This window comes from Larus michahellis, chromosome 7 (genome assembly GCF_964199755.1).
Source record: "Larus michahellis chromosome 7, bLarMic1.1, whole genome shotgun sequence".
NCBI classification, from domain to species: domain Eukaryota; kingdom Metazoa; phylum Chordata; class Aves; order Charadriiformes; family Laridae; genus Larus; species Larus michahellis.
The window spans coordinates 3271130-3290874 of record NC_133902.1 but is presented as its reverse complement, the minus strand read 5'-3'; the positions used below and the strand labels follow the sequence as shown (position 1 = coordinate 3290874).

Sequence of the window (19745 nt, the reverse complement as noted above, 5' to 3'; positions counted from 1 at the left end):
CAAACACTCAAAACATTAATCCCCACTATTGTTCTGAAGTGATTTCTGGATGGAATATGCCTGCTACTTGATTCAAAAGGCAGAGAAAGAACAGTTGTCTACAGGGAAGGTGGGGCGATTTTCATTAAGCTCTAAATCAGCTTGAACCTGGCACCCACAGCACAGTAGCGCTAGTTTTGTCACGGGCAATCTCTTTTCTGTCAGAGCATTTTAAAGCTGGCGTCTTGCTCAGCACCCTGCCCCCCACGCTAATGCAGCAACACGTTATTGACTCAGTACTGCAAGACTCGGTAACCCACACAGGTAATGGCAGTAGCGCAAGCATTGCCTCGCCGGGTTTAGGTTAAGTACTAACTGCCATGAGCTACATCTCTTGCCATTAACGAAGTACCCCAAAAGACACAAACTGCTTTCATCCTACCTTTGTAGCGTTTGTGCTTTAAACATGTGGGAGAACCAGCAACAGAACTTCCCCTTCTTCAACACTTCCCCCCAACTTCGGTCTCCCTTTATTCTGGCCCTAAACCCGATCTGTTCTCCTGGCATTTAAAGAACCGCACATTTCAATTACCACTCCATAAATCTCCTTTGTTTTTGCTCTGTTACTTCCTGCTCTGTTTCTGTTTTGGCACTTGTGTCTCCCTCTCCAGATAGGTTAGCTGTGGCCAGGAAATCACTTATGCGTATTTAGCTGACAAAAGAACGGAGCAAGAGAGGGAGGGGACACCAGTACCCAACACCAACAGAGTCAGAAGAAGGGATATCTCCTCATCTCCACCCTACAGGTTTTTTTTTTCCCCCTCCCACAAGCTTTTTTGATCCATGCCACTCCCCTTTTTTTTCCCTATTTGTATTTTCCAGCTCCTGCTCAGTACCTTCAGTGGCCTCAGATGAATAGATTTTCTCTCGCTGCCAGCAGCAAACGCCTGGCGTTGTTCCTCCTGACCAGTGCTCAGCAACACAGGGCCCTGCTGAACTGAAAGCAAAAGGGAGGTTTTAGCAGATTATCACGTCAGTTTCCTACTCAAATGAGTAGTTTATGATCACTGGTACTTCCCACCCATCCACCCTTTTCTTAAAATTGTGAAATAATTTAGATTGGGAGGGACCTGGGGACCTGTGGAGGTCTCTGAAGCTCCACAGACATTACAGGAGTGTGTGGTCCACAGTATCTTCAGACTTTCACCATCACCCTACTATGACTCCTGGTGATTTGGGATTTTAAAGCCCTGTCCCTTACCACAGGAAGATCTGTATAGACAAAAGGATCAGTGGCTTGGATTTGATTTTAAATACCTGCTCCATTACAGATCGCAGGAAGGGAGTTAAACCAAGAATTCACGTAGGCTGATCATGAGCTACTGAGACTCTCCCCAGACGGCTACGTAATTCTGATCTGACACCCAAGCAGATAACAAACCTACAGAAGGGCTTTCGAAACATTACAAAAAGTAGTGAACTCTTCACTGGATCCCCCAAAGGAAAAGATCTCTAACCAGCTTTTACACTCTGGAAAACTCCTACTGACTATTTTGCCTCCTAAACAAATCACTGTGCCTGGTCTCTTTATCCCCTAGCTCTCTATTGATGAGCTAATAGCACTTCTCTGCCACCACAAGAGAGCTGTGAAAACAGATGCACTGCGTGACTGCAACGTCCCCTGCAGGCACCATGGGTGAATTTGAGACAGCAATATCCCAACGTGTCCATCGAGACTGGACTCCCCTTTGACAGGGGCAACACAAACCAACTCATCGTGATTCTTCAACCATTTCTGTTCCTCACGTTACAGAGAGATACACATACAGATAAGTGGAAAAAATACAAAGAGGCCTGGAACTAATGGAACAGAAACTGAAGCTTTCACTGTTATATTTAACTATGTAACACTGTTTAAATACAGGTAATATTAAGAAATCAAAGCTGTCAGCTACCACACATACATAGGGTTAATGATATGAAAACACAAATAGCAAAACAGATACAGGGGAACTCTGAAAGTGCAACAGAGGTCCCATTTTCCCTTTACGTGGGAAAAAAGGACCCTGTGGGTCACAAATAGTCTACTAGGGAGAGGTGCCAGGACCAGCGGGGGTACCCTCTCACCCCTCCTGGCCGCAGTGCCTTGGGCACCCTCTGCCTTCCCTTTTTCACTTGGGGCAATTTCTGTACAGTTTCTTCAGAGAGAAAGCTGTGCCATCTTTGCATGGGTTGTGCATGTTCCACATAGCCAGGTGAGCCCGTATCACAAACACCACAAGGGAAAGCCTCTCGCTGTATATGATTCGTTCTGAATGTAAAGCTAGTCCTTAATATTTTGCCAAATACTGACCCCCTGTCTAGCCCCCATAAAAGACGAACGTGTCAAGAGAAGCATCAAAAATTAGGAACTTCAGATGAGGAAGGAATCTGGCAACAAAATGGTTCAAGGAGCTTTCTCAGAGAGATGCTCTGTGCATCTGCAAGCCTGAAATTCTGAAAGGGAACAGGGTCATTATCCCAGAAAAAAATGATCATAAGGGAACTGTATGAGAAGCACTGAATTAATAGCTGGCTATGAATCCAGACAGAGAGTTTGAGCCTTGTTTTGGACTGATATTGAAGGCAGCACACTGGAAACCCAGATGCAAAAGTACTAGGTCATTCAGGCTGGGTAGCCAGAGGCTGCCTGATGCTAGCCATGTCACTCGCCTGCGTCCCCTCCACTACAGAAAGCAGCACGCCCTAAACCTGGAATCCCACTGTGCCCTCGACTTCATCTTCAACTCAGAAAGGGGGTGAATAGTAGGACAGAGAAGAAGATAGGAAAGACAGCTGGACTAGCTCCCTTCCTACCTGAATTATCCCATAGTCCCGTGACAACAGGGCCAGAGAAAAACCCAAAAGGGGACAAGAAAACTGGGATGTACTTCCCGCACTCGCTCAAAGGCTCTGACAGTGCACAGGGAAAAAACTATGCCGTAGCAGCACACTCCCTCAGGCAAAGCAGAAACATCCCTGCGCTGCGGGGTGCTACGGGGAGGGGGGACCGGAGCGGGGCCGGTCCCGGGGACACCCCGCCCCGCCGGGGCGGGCCGAGCCGCCAGCCCCGCTCCGAGGCGTGTAAAAGCGGGGCGGCGGGGCCGGGGAGAAGCCAGCGACCAGCCGGGGCTGCGCGGCCGAGCAGGTGAGCGGGACCTGGGACCGGCACCAAAGCCTGACCTCACCTCGCTGTTCCGCAGGTTGCGCCGGTTGCCAGGATCACTGCGCACACCAGGAAAATGTCGTCCGAAATGGCAGCTGAGGTGAGGATGAACTTTGCTTCTCCGGAGGGGCAGTCTGGGGGTGCTCTGGCAGACGTGAGCAAAACTGAGTTAAAAATCTAAATCCCTGCCATTTCCTCCAGGCTCTTCCCTGGGAGAGAGAAATAACCAACGGGGTTCGTTCCTGCCGACTTGCATTAGGCAGGACGTACTTTACAGCAGCTTGTGTAAACACTTCTCCGTACAAAAGCTGCATTTTCAGTTTCCGTGCTTGGTAGGCGAGATGTGACTAGTCGTCTTGGCAAGTCACGCTTTCTGCCTTCCAAATGGCCACTACCACCCTGGCCTCCTCTGCTCCAGGCTGCAGAGAAGGGTCCATCAGCTGTCAGACCATACTAGCCACTTCCCTAGTCCTAGAGCTAGCTAAAGTTAATCTTTCGGTTTTGATTTCCCGATTGCAAATGTATCTGTTGCAATGTTTCTGCTGACCCTCCTTTTCATTTGGTGGAAACCTGTAACACTGAAGATACACGTAGATGTACCGGTTCCCCATTTAAGCGCTTACTTAGCCTCAGCTACTGGCCTTAACATTAGCATCGCCTGTGTCGTGTTCCTGCAGGCACCACATGCATGATGAGGACCTCTAACACTTTTCTTTTTCAATTCTGATTTCCCCCTCTGCCTTCCCTCATCTTTCTGACAAAGCTGCCCTAAAGATATCAAAAAACACGTGCCTACGCTCTTACCTCTGTAGGCTCTCTCCTGCTGTCCTCTCAGGCATGTTGTTTCAGCAGGGATCGGCAGACGTGGGGAGACAGTCACTAGGGAAAAAGTTTCTAAGGTTACTCAACAGTGCTTTGTCTGGCTAATAAAGCCCTGGCACAGATCAGTTTGCAACTGTCGCGCCAGCGCCTTGCTGTCCACGGTGGCTATGGTGCACAGCAGGAGAGACTGACAGGGGTGTTTAGATAATCAAGTAGATTCGTATTTATGCCCTTCCCCTTCCTTTAAATGTTCTCCCATTCCTTTTTTTGTGCCCGCTAGAGGGCTTTTGAAATCTTGGATAAGTTGTAAGGTCTCTGCACGAGTAAAATTCCTACCTGTTTCAGTGCAAGTTTGCCAGAGTTAGGGCTTCAGGGGGCATCCTACCAGGGCAAGCAAAAAAGCTTCTGACCAAGTGACATACACGGCTCTTAGCTAGCGAAGCCATTCAGCTGCTGAGTCAGTGGTGAAAAAAGCTTACACGCACCCTGCTGTGATGCACAGCTGGAATCGTGTACCTGTCTTGGCTCACCCAGTGAAGTAGCCACGTAGATGACACATTCAAGTGCGTGAGGTTACTATACGCTTGGTCTGTGTAGAAAACCAACCTTTGTTCCTATGCGATTAAAAATTTCTTTTTCTTGATTTATTTTTCTGAACATTCCTGGTGCTGAAAGGAACCCAGAGCTCCCTTTCTGGATTCTACACCTTAACCAGTTTTATGCTAAGCTTATGCCAAAGCTTGCAAGTACATCACGGACTCTGGAGATGCTTCAAACGATAACTTCAAAGACTTCATAATGTGGCTTGTGCTGGCCTAGAGCTCTTTGTCAATCAAAGAAAAATCTCTCTGTTAGACCAACAGCACAAAAAGGACTTAGAGAATACTAGCTTTCACTATATTCCTTACTGACCACTTTACGTTCCCCCCTGCTTTAAAAGGCTATGAAAGGGTCGTTGACCTGCAGCTGCCTCAAAAGAGAAACCCATGCTGGCCTTCCAGCATATGCCCTGATACTCAGTTCAAGGACTCCCTGCAGAGTCCTGCAAAGGTAAAGTATCTTGGAGGATTCCTGAGCCTGACCTGACACCTCAAGGGCTAAATGACAGTGACGTGTTCTCCACCTCGTCAATTACTTGCCAAAGGCCCTGAAATCCAGGGGCTTTGCTGGTTGGTGCTACCACATAGAAAGGACAGAGCTGAACACGGCCTTTTTATTGGAGAACTAGATCACTGGATATTACATGCATAGGACCACAACTGAAGTTATTAGGCCTCTTTAGTTTGCTTCTTCCTCTCTCTCAGGGGGATAAACTTTGGGGAGGAAGATTCAGTGGAAGCACAGATCCAGTCATGGAGATTCTCAACGCTTCCATTACCACTGATCAGAGACTGGCTGAAGTTGATATCCAGGGGAGCATGGCGTATGCCAAAGCCTTGGAGAAGGCCGGGATCCTATCTAAAACCGAACTGGAGAAGATGCTGAGTGGCCTGGAAAAGGTATTTCTTTCACAAACTGTCATGTGTGCTGGAAGAAATGGCTTCTTACCTGACAGCATCTGTAGTAGCCCCCCTGTTTGGTGTACCAAAAAGCATCTTTAAATGTCCTCATGTCCTATTCCTTAGATCTAGGCATGTGCTGAGGTGCTTTGTGAAAGGGAATGCTGTACGAAATCACGGACATGGCAGGCCCAGGTGTACTGCACTTGGTACAGTTGGAAGCATTCTGGGCAGGGGATTGATGCTCCAGTTGATTCCCGCTAAGGGCACCAAAGCCCGGCAGTAGGACGTGAACCGGCTGACAAGCCCCCAGTGACAGCCTGATGCCCCGATGTGCACATTGTCAGTGCTCAGTAAGGCAGCCCCGCTGCCTCGGTGAGGTGTGCTCAGTGTGCCCACACTCCTCCTCAGACTGAACATTCACCAGGAATTGTTTCAGCATGAGGTAGGACTATTCTTTTTCTGCTGGCACTTGGGATCCTTTTGAGGCTGGCTGGCTGAGTTAGTAGGAGGCAACGCATAGCATTGTATAGGGGTGAAGAGAAGTCAGCAGCTAAGCGCTTTTCTAAAATATCCATTGTTGTTGCTCACCCAGCATGGACGCTGGTGACTCTATACAATGTTCGTATAGGAAAATCTTTGTGGCCGATGCTAAAGCAATCACTGACATTTCAGCTCACTTTCCCATTGCACTGTGTAAATCCTCCTGTGGCCATAACGCTGCAGGATCATCACGGGTGGAGAGATGAATCCCACCAAGTGCAGCATAGAATATCAGGATACAGCAAGCAGCCAGCCTTGGCCTGAAAGAACAGGAGTGTCAGAGCTCACGTGAGACCCAACACTTTCATTTCCATTGGGACAGCAGAAGTTGGTAATTGCTGGGGACAATTTCAGCCCTCATGCGCAGCAGGGTACGAGTAGTGGCTGACTGGTGTTTCTGCTGATGTTTGTAGATCTCTGAGGAATGGTCTAAAGGAGTCTTTGTGGTGAAACAAAGCGATGAGGATATCCACACTGCCAACGAACGCAGACTAAAGGTTTGGGTCCTCTAACCTCTTGTTCCTGTTCCTCTGTAGCTAGATCTGCTTGACGTTAAGTGCGTGCACCTCTTTCCCACTGTGAAATTCCTCTGGACCTTGTGGCACTGAAACCCCAGGTGCACAATCAAGTGTCTCCAAGACCACTTTTGTGGAAGGGGCACTGTACAAGCATAGAACCCCAACTTGCCCTTCCCGAGAAGAGATCCCATGGCTACTCACAGGATGCTAGAGCTGAGTCCCTTCCAGGCAGGGAGGAGGTCTGCTCAGGCGGAGTTTCCTCTTTAGATACAGAGACACTGATTGAAATCCTCCTCTTGTCCTCAGGAGCTGATTGGAGACATAGCTGGAAAGCTGCACACTGGAAGAAGCAGGAATGATCAGGTATGTACAGAATCTTTTTTTTTTTTGCCTTTGTACTCCTCCCCCAGCCCATTTCAGGAGACCTCGGACCAGAATGGCTTTGGCTGTCTTCCTGGAGAGCAAGATATAGTGGCATTACCACATCAAAATGACCAAACGATGAGAGGAAGATGCACCGTCCCATCCTACAGAAGAAGGAGGAGTTCACTTTGCAATCAAAGTGGCCAGTCACTAAGTATGTCCCTTTCTGCTTTGACTGACTGTGGCCAATCTCATCCAGGTTGTGACTGACTTGAAGCTCTTCATGAAGAACTCCCTCTCCGTCATCTCCACTCACCTCCTGCAGCTCATTAAGACCCTGGTGGAACGCGCTGCCATGTAAGTCCTTTTCCACATCCCCCAGCCTTGCTCTTGCACGGGCAGGAGACTTCTAGGCTTGCTCTTTGACTGACGCCAACCAGGGCAGCAGCAGGGTCTTCTGCGGAGGAAGTTACAGGCAGGCAGTGGGTGACAGCACAGGGAAAGACAACGGACCCTCTTTCTCCACAGTTCATGTCACAGAGACCTTCCTCTTCCCCCAGTGTGTCCTGGCAAAGGAATTGAGGTGGGAGGTCCACACAAGACTTTAGAAGGTGCCAAATCCATCTGAAGGAGTGGGGAACTTTAATGTGTCTCATGTATGAGAAAAGCCCAGCTGTGTTCAGTCCTGTCTAACTTTCCTCCTCACCAACCACACTCCCAAACGGTGGTGGACAGGGCAATCTGCCTGACACAGAGGGATTACCGTACCAGACAAGTTTCCATGGAGGCCTGGGCAGACACACCACACTGGACGATCAGGACCATAAACCCGGTATACTTAGGTAGCAGGTGACAGGGAGAGGAAGACATAAATAAAAATCAGCACCAACACAGGCTAAAGAAGTTCTCTTCATGACCTCGCCAGGAAACCCTGGAGTGTTCCTGCCACTGCCCTCTATCCTGCTCACCTCTTTCTCTCCTTTCACATGCAGAGAAATCGATGTTATCTTGCCTGGCTACACCCACCTGCAGAAAGCTCAGCCCATCAGATGGAGCCAGTTCTTGCTCAGGTAACCACCTTTCACACATGGCTGGAGGAAGCCTCCTCCACCCTTGGGGCCCTGCTCAGCTGGAGCCTAGAAGTGCACCATCCTCTGAGGGGGCAGCCTGGGGTGGTGACAAACCGGCGCTAGCCTTGCAAAGTGGAACAGGAACTCCCTGTGTGACTCTGACCAACCCGGGACTCAAGCACTGGGTGTGCAGTGGATGTCAACTCGCTGTATGCTCCATCCTTTGGCCAGAGTTGCCTCTTGGTCCTTGTGACATTTTCTGACTTCAGGTGCTTCACCTGTCATGATGTTTTTCTCCTAGCCACGCTGTTGCACTGACCCGTGATTCTGAGCGTCTGGGAGAGGTGAAGAGGAGGATCAACGTCTTGCCTTTGGGAAGGTAAAGTTTACTTTCTGTGAAACGCTAAAGTCTCACTTTGCTCTGTGAAATGGCTAAGGAGCAGATCTTTATGTCCCCTGAACCACTGGGGTTTGTATGCCATTTGCGCTGCATAGCTGTGGGGGCACAAGCCTTGCTTCTCTCACCAAAGAGAAGACTGTTCTAAAGAGAAGACTCTCACCACAGAGATACTGTTCTTTCTTGAAATCAAGAACTACAAAGCTTTCATCAATCAAACCTTCTTCTTTGGAAGAGATCTTCTGGTTTAGTCCAGAGTTGAGAGTTTGCTGAGCCTCAGGCCACACTGTGTGACACCAGAATGAACTGCGGGAGGGAAGCCTTCAGAGAGGTGTCATTACTGCCCGCTAGAGCTGTTTTGGTTGGAGTGTGCAGGCTACCATGCGTGACTGGTGTTTCTTTTTCCCCTGGCAGCGGTGCTCTGGCTGGCAACCCACTGGAAATTGACAGAGAGCTTCTGCGTAGTGGTAAATGTCTCTCTCTAACTGAGTGGCTCAGGACTAATCATAATATCTGGGAGTTGGGGAAGCATTGATACATCATCCTGCTGTTATTTTGGATGTGTTGTAGCCTTTTAACGTAGGGATAGAGGGTAATAAATACAAAAAATGAATATGATCTGATGCTCCATGATGGAGGTGGGAGGCAGCTCCTAATGACTCCGTAAGCCAGAAGGATTTTTACAGTAGAAGCCTGTAGCCTGGGAGCATAAACAGAACTACCTCTGCTGCATGCTGCATGCTTGGGGATAATAACAAAACCCTGCTCAGCATGTTTGTGTTCCTGCGACTACTCGAGGGCTCACAGTCACTTGCATGCTGGGGCATCCTGCTGCATTCAAGCTCCAGAAATGCCAAGCCTGACCTCCTCTGTCCGTCACCTTCCTTACAGAGCTGGACTTTGCTACCATCAGCCTGAACAGCATGGATGCCGTTAGCGAGAGAGACTTTGTGGGTAAGCACAACTCAATCACTTCTTCCCACCACTGTTTTCGAAGCAGGCTTCTGAGACCTTCCCAGTAAACCCCCTTTAGTAAGGGGACTGAAATCCCTCACCAGGAGTATTTATACAGAAAATGTGTTTGCTCATGTTTAAACTCCAGTCAGGGCTCCCTGGGTTGCCAAGCAAACAAGCACCTTTTTCACGTCCTGACTTCCTGCTTTCTCTGCAGTGGAATTCCTCTCTGCTGCCACCCTGCTGATGATCCACCTCAGCAAGATGGCTGAAGATCTCATCATCTACAGTACCAGCGAATTTGGCTTTCTAACCCTCTCTGATGCTTACAGGTAGGTTTTTCATCTCTGGGCAGAGAGCCCTTCCCTCAGTCCTTCCTCACCTGGGAGAATGAGACAGTGGTTGGGGTCTCCCTGCTGCACAAGGCTGACACAGCATTAGAAAGCTGGCAGAAAGGCAGCCTTAGGGTGAATATTCCTCAGTAATGACCACTTATTTCTCATTCTGGCAACTCAACCAAGCCTGCATTCAGCAGACGCTCCTCCTCCCCAGCAACTGCTGGCAGAGAGAACTTCCTCCTCTGCTGGGAATGCCAGCCAAAGCCCTTCCTTGACTAGCCGGCTTTGCAATCCTAGCAGACTTCCTGTCTCTCAGGGTGGCACAACCACAGCCCTCCCTCTCCCAGCTCACAGCAACACTTAGCCTGGCCTGTTGATACCAACACTGGAGGAGCTTGGGGGCAAGCTTCCTTTTTGCCTCCTCTTTGAGAGGTGGGGTGTGTGGTAGCTCCAGGCAAGACTGCAAAAACAAAGGCTCTGCTTTGGCAAACATGAGAAACTCAGTTCACAGCTTTCCTACACCCTAGGAAGGTGTCCAGGGAAGGGGGACCTACTTATCACCCTTGGAGGGCTGGACCAGTATGCTGCATGACCTGTGTCAGTAAGGACTGGGGGTCTTACTCACCGTTACCCTGCACACACTTTTCTTTCAGCACTGGCAGCAGCCTGATGCCTCAGAAGAAGAACCCCGATAGCCTGGAACTGATCCGCAGCAAAGCTGGCCGCGTGTTCGGACGGGTGAGCCTGCTAAAGAAAGAAGTGGGGTGGGGAAACTGCTCAGACTGGGGCTGAAGAATCTGCTTTCTTCATCAAGAAGAAACCAGCCAAGGGTCTGCCCAGTTTAGACTCTGAGCCTCTGCTGGGACAAGGCGCTGCTTTTCCTAGAACTCACTGCCTCGCCTGTTTCTCTCTGCAGCTGGCTGCTATTCTCATGGTTCTCAAAGGACTCCCAAGCACCTACAACAAGGACCTGCAGGTAAAGCACGTGTTAGTTTTCGCTCCATTTCTCTGAGCAGACACAGCCGTCTTCTCCTCTTGAGCAGTCTTGCCACTACATTTCCCTGCTTGTGTGTGGGATGCGGAGGAAGGGGCTGAGGCACGGCAAGCTGCAGCTGACACCCCAGCCATAGCAGAAGCCCCTGGGATGACACGCCTGCTGTGATGGCCGGGCTGCCTTTGGGCTTTTGGGCTGCATCAGGTTGGCTTAGAGCAATTTCCATCTCTGTTCTCACGCAGGAGGACAAGGAGGCCGTCTTTGATGTTGTGGACACCTTGAATGCCGTGCTCCAGGTTGCCACTGGAGTGATTTCTACCCTCCAGGTAAGGCTTCAGCCGCTCATTATTGAACACGGTTGGTGGACACGTTCTGTGAGTGAAACGCATAAGAGAGCTCTACACTGGTCCTAAGATGAAGGCTCTTCAGTGCCTCACCCACACTGCTCATTAAGGCCCCCAATGTCAGTTGCTCAGGAAGTCAGAGGGTCCTTTTAGAGCCAGATCCTTTCTAGATTAAGTCCCCTCACTGTGACCACTAACGTGTCCCGAACGAGGAGCTGATGATAGTGTCTTGCTCTGACCCTCCTTTCTGCAGATCAACAAGGAGAACATGGAGAAGGCCCTAAGCCCTGAGATGCTGGCTACTGATCTGGCTCTCTACTTGGTTCGTAAAGGAGTAAGTATCAGAGAGAGACTTGGAGCTGTGATTTCTTTGAATGCACAGAATACTGCTCAGCGAGGGCCTGAGATGAGGCCTTCTGTTCTGTCCCCAGGTGATGATCACTCTGGGTCACCAAACCTGGATTCACATGGCATTACCCTAAGCGAAAACAAGCCCACCAAAACAGACAGCACATCCATTTTTTCCTTTGAGGCTGCACCCCAGTTGCCTGGTCACTGACTGCGGCCTCTGCTTCTCACTGCAGATGCCATTCAGACAAGCCCACACTGCCTCTGGGAAGGCCGTCCACCTTGCCGAGTCCAAAGGCATCACCATCAATAATCTCAGCCTGGATGACCTGAAGAGCATCAGGTTTGTATCACTAATATTTTGCCACGACCCCCCTCAACAGACAGGTATCAGCCTCCCTTCGTATGGGCCTCCTTATGGTGCCCTTCCCCAAAATGCCTGGACCAGACAGCACCCCAAAATCCTCCTGGCCTGAATATCAATGCAGCTACTGCTGGGCCTCAAGTAACTGAAGGGGACAACATCACTACCACACAGCTCCATGGGCGCATGGGCAGCAGCCATCGGGAGGGACCGGAGGAAGCTCCTCCTCCAGAGGAGTTTGGCTTAAACTCCCTCGCGCTCCCCTTGGAGCCGACTCTTTGGTCTGCCACGAGCAGCTACTGCCAGGCACTAGAAGTGCAGACACAGGGCTGCAAGAGGCCTTTCTCCTTGGAAAAGGGCTCTGTCTCCACTCTCTGCAGGCACTGAGCGTGTAAGGCCAGCCCACGGCACGCGGCCCTCTCCACTGACACCTCTTCTCTTTGCCTCCCCAGCCCCCTCTTTGGCAGCGACGTCTCCCAGGTCTTCAACGTTGTCAACAGCGTGGAGCAGTACACGGCCATGGGTGGTACCGCCAAGAGCAGCGTGACTGCCCAGATCGAGCAGCTGAGGGAGCTGCTGAAGAAGCTGAAGGAACAAGCTTAGAGTGTGGGGAGATATCCCGTGAATGCAGCGTTGTGCCTTTCACACTAATCTGGAGTTAATAAACACTGGGGTGTATTATAGTTCACTGAAACTCCTGTCTTGTCGTTTCTTCTAAGGGACTTCATTGAGCTGGGCTTCCTCATCCCTCGTGAGGCTTGGGGAAATGTTCATTGGTGTGTGAACCTGGCAGTGAAGCTGGTTTATGGAGTGTCAAGTTCTAGAGACCCAGTAGGTAGAGAGCAGCAGGAGTGTCAGTGCATGTGTTGAGGGAGGCTTGTGCGTGCCCACAAAGAGAGATGCTTGGTACGACATCTGCAACACACGCCACATCTCACTCTCCTTCTAGGATTATGTTTCCCTGCCTTCCTTCTGGCAGGAAAAAAAATAAATCTCCTCTCTCCCTGACACTAGAACTTAGCCAACAGGTTAACCCGCAGGTCATCCCAGTCCGTCACAAAACCACCTTTGGCTCTCATTTACTCCGAAGCACAGAGTTGCAAGGTCCCAGGTCCAGCTCCTTCCTCTGTGTGACATGTGCCCTGATTTACCTCCAAGCTACCTGGTGCAAAGTGCTTCAAAAAAAAAAAAGCCCTGGCACTGCATTGCTGTTGCCTCTTACAAAACTAATTTACCATCTTCCCTTCTGTCCTTACAGAAGTAAAATCAGAACGAAGACCAGGAAAAGTCTTACTTGAGGAATGAAGTGCCAGGAAGTCCCTGAGTCCCCTCCTGCTTACTGCCATGTTTCTCTGGTTTAGTACATTCATCTCACCTTCCAGCTAAGTTGGCTGCGGCAGGGAAATCAATTATGTACACTTCATTCAGGTGCAGAGGCAACAGCCTCAGAGGAAGGGATTATCTCCTCCTTCCCTCACGGTTCTTTTCTTTCCCCTCATAAGCTTTTCCCCCGTTTTTTCATACTGGGTCCGTACCTTCACACGTCTCAGCCAACTAGACTTTCGCCTCTTCCTACCTGCCACTGTTCAGCATCTTGGGGGTCAATGCTGCGTAACGTGTGGCCCTGCTGATTGAAAAAAGAAGGTGGTTTTAGCAGATTATCATATCTCAATCTCTACCTTAAATAAATAGTTCATTATCACTGGTAGTCCCCATTCAACCCTCCACTTTTCTGATATCCTTATGTCACCAAGCCTTTCATTGTTCTGCAAAGAACTGAGCTGTTGCTTCTGTAATTGAATCAGGTAGAGCATGACTGACAGCTGCTTATTGCACATGGAGGTACATGTTCTCATCCAGGGAACAAACACAGGCTACAAATAAACCTACTGTAAAATTAAAATCAATCCAATGGCATTTCCGTCCTCCCTTGCCCTGTGACACTTTTCTCCATCCTGCTTTATTCCTAACAAAATTCTGAGGGATGTGGTTTGAATAGGAAAGGTTACCATGCTGCACAGATGAGTTCAGGCATGGTTTTCTAACGCAGATTTCACGTCCCCAAGACTCTGTCTGGTTTTCGGTGCTCTTCTTTGCAATTTCCAATAACTCCTTACCCTCCTGCTTCAACAAGTGACTCTGAAAATAAATAAAAGTAAGTAAGCAAGCAAGTAAATGAATCATAGAACGGTTTGGGCTGGAAGGCACCTTAAAGACCATCTAGTTCCACTCCCCTGCCCTGGGCAGGGACACCTCCCACCAGCCCAGGTTGCTCCGAGCCCCGTCCAACCTGGCCTTGAACCCCTCCAGGGATGGGGTAATAAATAAAATAAAATATACTAAAAGAAAGAAATAAATGAAATAAAAGAAACACACACAGACACCGTAAATCCAGCAATCCTAGACACAGCCCAACCCCTGCAAGCGTCTTTACGATGGCTCGGGCAGCCCCGGGCCCTGCTCGGGCCTTGCCGCGGCCCCTCCCGCCGGGGCGGGCCCTGCCCGTCCCGGTACTGCCCACAACCAAGATGGCGGCGGGAGCCTCAGCCGGCGGCATGGCGGGGGGCTGCCGCCTGCTGCTGCTGGGGCTGCTGGCGGGGCTGGGGCGGGCGGCGGCCCCGCCGGGAGGTATGCTCTACCCCCGGGACACCCCTTCCCGGGAGCGCAAGGAGCTCGGCGGCCTCTGGAGCTTCCGCGCCGACTTCTCGCCGGGCAGGGACGCCGGCTTCGCGCAGCGCTGGTACCGGCGGCCGCTCCGGCAGGTAGCGCGGGGCGGGCGGGGAGGGGGGTCTCCTCCCGGGAAGGGTCCCCTGCACACCGGGCTGCCTCCCCCTCCCGACAGCGGCCTTTCCCCCTCCCTTCCCCAGCGGGCTTGTCTCTCTGCAGAGGGTTTTCTTTAAAGGCTCGCTAATTACCCACCGGCTCTGATTAGCTGCTCCTCAAACTACAGCCACCTCCAGCTCCCACGCTGCCAAAGCAAGGCTGGCCTGGCACAGCACGAACCTGTCCTCTGCAGCACAGAATAAACAAAAAAGGTGCCTGGAAAGGGCACTCTGGGGTTATTTATTCCAAAGTAGCCACGTGCAGATAAACAAGTTGCAGCGTAACTGAAATCCGTTGTGCAATTAACACCATAACGTACAAGAAAGAAGTTATGTGTTCTACGTGTAAAATGTAGGCGTCCTTCGTGGCTTCTGTTTTGGCCCTTTGGGCAACTTTTTGCCAAATTGCAGAAGACGCTGTGCTGCTAGCGGTTTTGGGAAGAGAGTGGCAGAGGAGCGGGATCCTGGGCTGTGCCCCCCGCTAAAGGAGGGCTGAGAAGTGCGGGCTCAGCCTGCTTCAGCCATCAGAGAATCTCCTTGAAGGAGACGCACATTACGGCCATCCCCACCAAAGGTTATCCTGTAGAGACTGGAAAACCCACTTCACCACCCAGGGATTTTCCTGCTGGGGTGTTCTGGTGTCGGACAAGGGCGCTGAGTGTCCCTGCAGGTCGGTGCTGAGTCAGCCACGCGCGTGATGCTCATCCCCAGGCGACCGGACCTTCCTCGTTCCGCTCCCCGTGGAAAGGTTTCCGTAGGAAAGGGGAAGCTCTCCAGCTGTGCGCTGCCGCAGCGCTCATTTCTGCAACATCATGAGTGCAGCAGGTGCTAAAAATGAACGGTTTTATGTTGCAATAGCATCTGATTTCCTCAGTGTTGAGTGTAGTACAGCACCGCCTGCCTATAATCCTCATATTAAAAATAAGCAAGTGAATTGACTCTCTCGCAATCCTGAGGAATCTGTGTTGCTTTCAGGGAGTGACAAAGGCTGGACTTGTCCCAGACAGTCTCCATGGACCTTACCTGGAGGATCTGTCCCAAAATATCTGATACTTTTCCCACTCTCCTGCTCCAGGGTAGGCTCCCAGCCTGCCACGCAGCACCCTGGGCCAGTGAACGGACAGCACACCAGCACTGCACACCAAACAGCTGGAGTTTGTGGGAAGTCCCAGGCTGAAACAATGACCTGGGCATTTTTTTCCCCCCCCCCCCCACACTTCTCTGATTCTGCAATACCAGAGCCATTAATAAAAGCAGTTCCCTATCATAAATCAGGAGGGGAAAAAGGATATGAGCAGCTTCTTCCTCTAGGAACAGGCCTGGTATCAAGTAGGACTTGTATAGGACCACACCAGTTTCTAAATAGGTTTTCCCAAGTATTTCCACTTGGCAAAGGGATTGGAAGGCTGTCAGTGGAAGGGGACACGTCCAGCAGTACAGGTTGGACAATCAAGAGAGTAAAATTTGTTTTTGTAAATGATCTGTTTCTTCCCTTTCTGTGCAATTCCTGCCAGACCGGTCCCGTGATTGACATGCCGGTGCCTTCCAGCTTCAACGATATCACTCAAGATCCCAGCTTGGAGAACTACGTCGGCTGGGTTTGGTATGAGAAAGAGGTGCTGCTTCCTCTCCGATGGCTCCAGGACAACCTCAACACCCGAGTGGTGCTCCGTTTCGGTAGTGCCCATTACTACTCCATCGTGGTACGTTGCATGGGAAATTGTCCATGTGTTTCCAAAATCACACTGCGCTAAAATCTGTCCTGTGACTTCTTCAGCAAACAGACCTCTTCCTAGATTTTATATCAGTTTGCTATTTTCTTACCTCTTGGCTGTTTTCCTCCAGCCAGGAACTTGACCATGTTTACCCCGTCTCTCTTCTCCGATCCTCCAATATCAGGACTAGTAATTAAAACATTTCCTTGCTACAGGATCATCCCCAAACCATGTGTCTCAGTGACACTTGTACGTGACCCAGACCTGGGTCCTTCCCATCTCCTTGCTACGCATACCACAAAACCCCAGTAACTCTCCCTCTTGGGCTCACGGGTGTCTTCTCCTGCAGTGGGTCAACGGAGTGCAAGTTGTGGAGCACGAAGGGGGCCACCTCCCTTTTGAAGCAGATATAAGCAGCATCGTCCAGGGCAGCCCAGGGATCCCCTGCCGCATCACTGTCGCGCTCAACAACACCCTGACACCCCACACCCTGCCTCCGGGGTCAATTCAGTACATGAATGACAAGACAAGGTGAGCTGTTAAAGCGCTGTACTGCTGAGCTTATCCCAGGGATGACAGAATGGAATTTATTCAGCTGCTGGTTCATAAGACCCTCCGAGCAACTTAGAAAAGCATTGTTTGTATTTATGCCAAAATTAATCAGTCGAGCAGGGAGGAGTTTAAGCTTTGGTGTTATGAGGAGTCCACACTGAGTTATTGCATCTGTTTTATACACAGGGAACTGAAATTAAGTGATTTGCCAAGTTGAATCAACAGCAGATTTGAGAAGCTTCAGTTCAGCTGGAAACTGCAAGTCCCAGCTATCCTGAAGGATCAAACCTATTCAGTGCATTAGATGTTTGTTAACTGGTGGTTCCCTTCAGCGTAGCAGCAGTAGCACGACTGAGAGATAGCTCCATCCTGTTGTAAAGACTATTTTACCAGCTAGCATCTATTTTTACATGACTATTTTACATCGCTAGCGTCCATATGCTGCCTTCAGTTCTTGTATAATGAAACATAATGTAGCCATTTCTCCTGTCTTGCTCACTCAGGTATCCCAAGAACTATTTTGTACAGAACATCAGGTTTGATTTCTTTAATTATGCTGGAATCCATCGCCCGGTTGTGCTTTACACCACTCCTTCTGTCTACATAGATGATATTACTGTGACAACTACTTCATCAGAGAGTGTTGGTAGGTCCAGAACAATTACAGCAGCTATCTCAGGCTCCAAATGGAGCTGACAAGGGCAGCAGAGAAAATATACTGCAAAAGTCTGATTGAATTTGTTGCATAGTGGCTTTCTATTGAACCTGAGCTGGTCTATGGCACAGCTCAGCAGCTGCAAGAATATGATAAAGAGTTCAGAAGCAGTAAGAGAAAAAGAAGTGCTTGCAAGAGACTACTGTTAAAGCGAAAGGATGATCAGGTGTTTCCCAAAGTAGAATTTCTCAGTAGGGGCAGTCTTCCTGCCACTTGAAGCAGGATTATCTCTAAGTAACAGAATTGTGTGATACACAAATCTGGATGGAAACTTCTGGACCCTAAGACAGACAGGTCATGCTTCCTACATTCTATTCACGCCACTCTGTTGTTGTTCTACATCTCCCTCATTTTTTAATGCTGCTGTATGTGAAAACCCTCCAACATTTGATGCATGCATTTTTCATGGCAGCCTCTGATTGTCTTTTTTTTCCCTTTGAACCAGCAATGGTGCAATATCAGGTGTCAGTTGTTGGCAGCACACTCTATTCCTTGTCCCTGAGTTTACGTGACCAAGAAGGGAAAGTGGTTGCTACAGGCGATGGGCCAGCTGGAGAGCTAAAAGTCCTGAACCCAAACCTTTGGTGGCCTTACCTGATGCACGAGAACCCTGGATACCGCTACTCCTTAGAGGTAACAGTGACATTTCTTCCTTTCTGTGTGTGTTCCCTCTGACTGTCTAATAGGGTTAAGGAACTCCCATATGGCCTATTTTCTGCACTCATCTTCTCCCGCAGATCCTGTTCATGTGACCAGAGTGGCATTGCTAATTAGACAGTAATGAAATCAAGCTTTGCCAGCTTCCTGGATGCTGAACTGAAAGGTCTGTTGGTGAGAAGAGGGGGGCATGCCTGGAGAGCACATACGCGCTCTCAGATGCTTGGCCTCCACATTTAGGGCCAAATCAATCCCTTGCAAGAGGACCATTTGGAACAATACAGGGGAGGAGATACCTCTAAAGCAGAGAGTCTCTGAGGAGCAGGCTGCTGACCACGTCCACATGCTTTGCCATGCAGTGAGCTTTCTTCCCACTCTGCAAGAGTTCAGCATCAATAGCATGAGCCTGGAAGACTGTGTGAGTAAGGACGAGCAGTGACGTTTAGGTGCAGAAATTAGGGCAGATGAGCTGCTGTGAGTTTCCAGGGGCTCAGGTTTGTAGCTCTTGTGAGCAGATGACGTTTCAGTTGTTGGCTGGTATCGAGGTGCAGAGAAGAAGAGGTGTACCGCTGTCTTGCTGGGGGGGATGAAATGGCCTGGATGCGTAAGGAGAAACAAAACTGAAGCTCTTGCGGTGAACAAGCCCCGGAAGGGTTATCCAGGCTTCATTCTCCATCATTCTGCTTCCCCAGCTTGGATTCCTGTTTTCTGCTTAGTCAGACCTTGCTCCTTCCCCGAGGAGGCAGGTGGGGACCGCAAGAGGCGGCTGAAGCAGCGGTGAGGAGCAGGCAGGGTGCCGAGGCAGGGCTGGGAAATATGACGGGCAGCCAGGACAGCCCTTACAGCCAAGGGGGAGGGAGCACAGGGCATCCCTGCGAAGCCCAGCGCATCACTCGCGTCTCCCCGTTGGGAATCCAGGTGAAAATGCAGGCGCAGGTGAACGGGGCGTTGCTGGAGGACGTGTACACGCTCCCGGTCGGCATCCGCACCGTCCACGTCACCAGCACGCAGTTCCTCATCAACGGCAGGCCCTTCTACTTCCACGGCGTCAACAAGCACGAAGACGCAGACGTAAGTGTGCGGTGATGGTCGTGGGGGCACAATGGCACCTCGCTTTGTGCCATTGAGGCGGCAACAGCTCTTGCCTCCCCTTTCCACCCAAAGGGGCTGTTTCCTCACATCCTTCTCCCAGGCTGGGAGCTGCCAGGGTGAACATTAAGGGGACACGATGCCCAGTCCTGCCATAGTCGTTAACATCCCTCTCAGGGCCCGTGGGCGAGCGCGGGCTGTGCTGGCAGAGGAGCTAAACGACTCCCCGGCCATGGCTTCCAGTCAGAAATAGCGGCTCCCGGGTTCCCCACCCCGGGAAATGCCGGGGACAGCAGCCTCCGGCGGGGAAGGTCGGGGCTGCGAGGCGCGGCCCGGCCACAAGGCGGCCCCACAGCCGCGCCGGAGGCCGAGCCGCCCCGTCCCTCCCGCCCCGCCGCTCTCCTCAGGGGCGGCGGGAGCGCGGGCTCCCCTCGGGGGAAGGCGCAGAGCCCCGCCG

The 19745-nt window shown here is 50.6% G+C and overlaps 2 protein-coding genes across 3 annotated transcripts in view; both read left to right on the top strand.

The window, feature by feature from the left end:
- Nucleotides 1–3090: 3090 nt before the first annotated feature.
- Nucleotides 3091–12432, top strand: LOC141746077 (argininosuccinate lyase-like). The gene is made up of 16 exons (XM_074593839.1): nucleotides 3091–3284; nucleotides 5311–5505; nucleotides 6462–6545; nucleotides 6873–6929; nucleotides 7189–7286; nucleotides 7922–7999; nucleotides 8301–8378; nucleotides 8811–8863; nucleotides 9288–9350; nucleotides 9568–9682; nucleotides 10342–10426; nucleotides 10605–10664; nucleotides 10925–11008; nucleotides 11280–11360; nucleotides 11611–11717; nucleotides 12191–12432. The coding sequence occupies exons 1-16, from the start codon at nucleotides 3261–3263 to the stop codon at nucleotides 12339–12341; spliced, it is 1413 nt and encodes a 470-aa protein (XP_074449940.1). The 5' UTR covers nucleotides 3091–3260; the 3' UTR covers nucleotides 12342–12432.
- A 1405-nt stretch (nucleotides 12433–13837) lies between these two features.
- GUSB (glucuronidase beta) overlaps nucleotides 13838–19745 on the top strand; it is a 12160-nt gene continuing 6252 nt past the window's right edge. Inside the window, exons 1-6 of one of the 2 annotated variants that reach the window (XM_074595815.1) lie at nucleotides 13838–14500; nucleotides 16075–16263; nucleotides 16625–16806; nucleotides 17331–17473; nucleotides 17988–18175; nucleotides 19118–19270. In XM_074595815.1, the coding sequence (XP_074451916.1) occupies nucleotides 14174–14500; nucleotides 16075–16263; nucleotides 16625–16806; nucleotides 17331–17473; nucleotides 17988–18175; nucleotides 19118–19270 (1182 nt within the window). In that variant the 5' untranslated portion in view covers nucleotides 13838–14173. The remainder of the gene's footprint in view (nucleotides 14501–16074; nucleotides 16264–16624; nucleotides 16807–17330; nucleotides 17474–17987; nucleotides 18176–19117; nucleotides 19271–19745) is intronic. The other variant, XM_074595816.1, reaches the window with a different exon arrangement.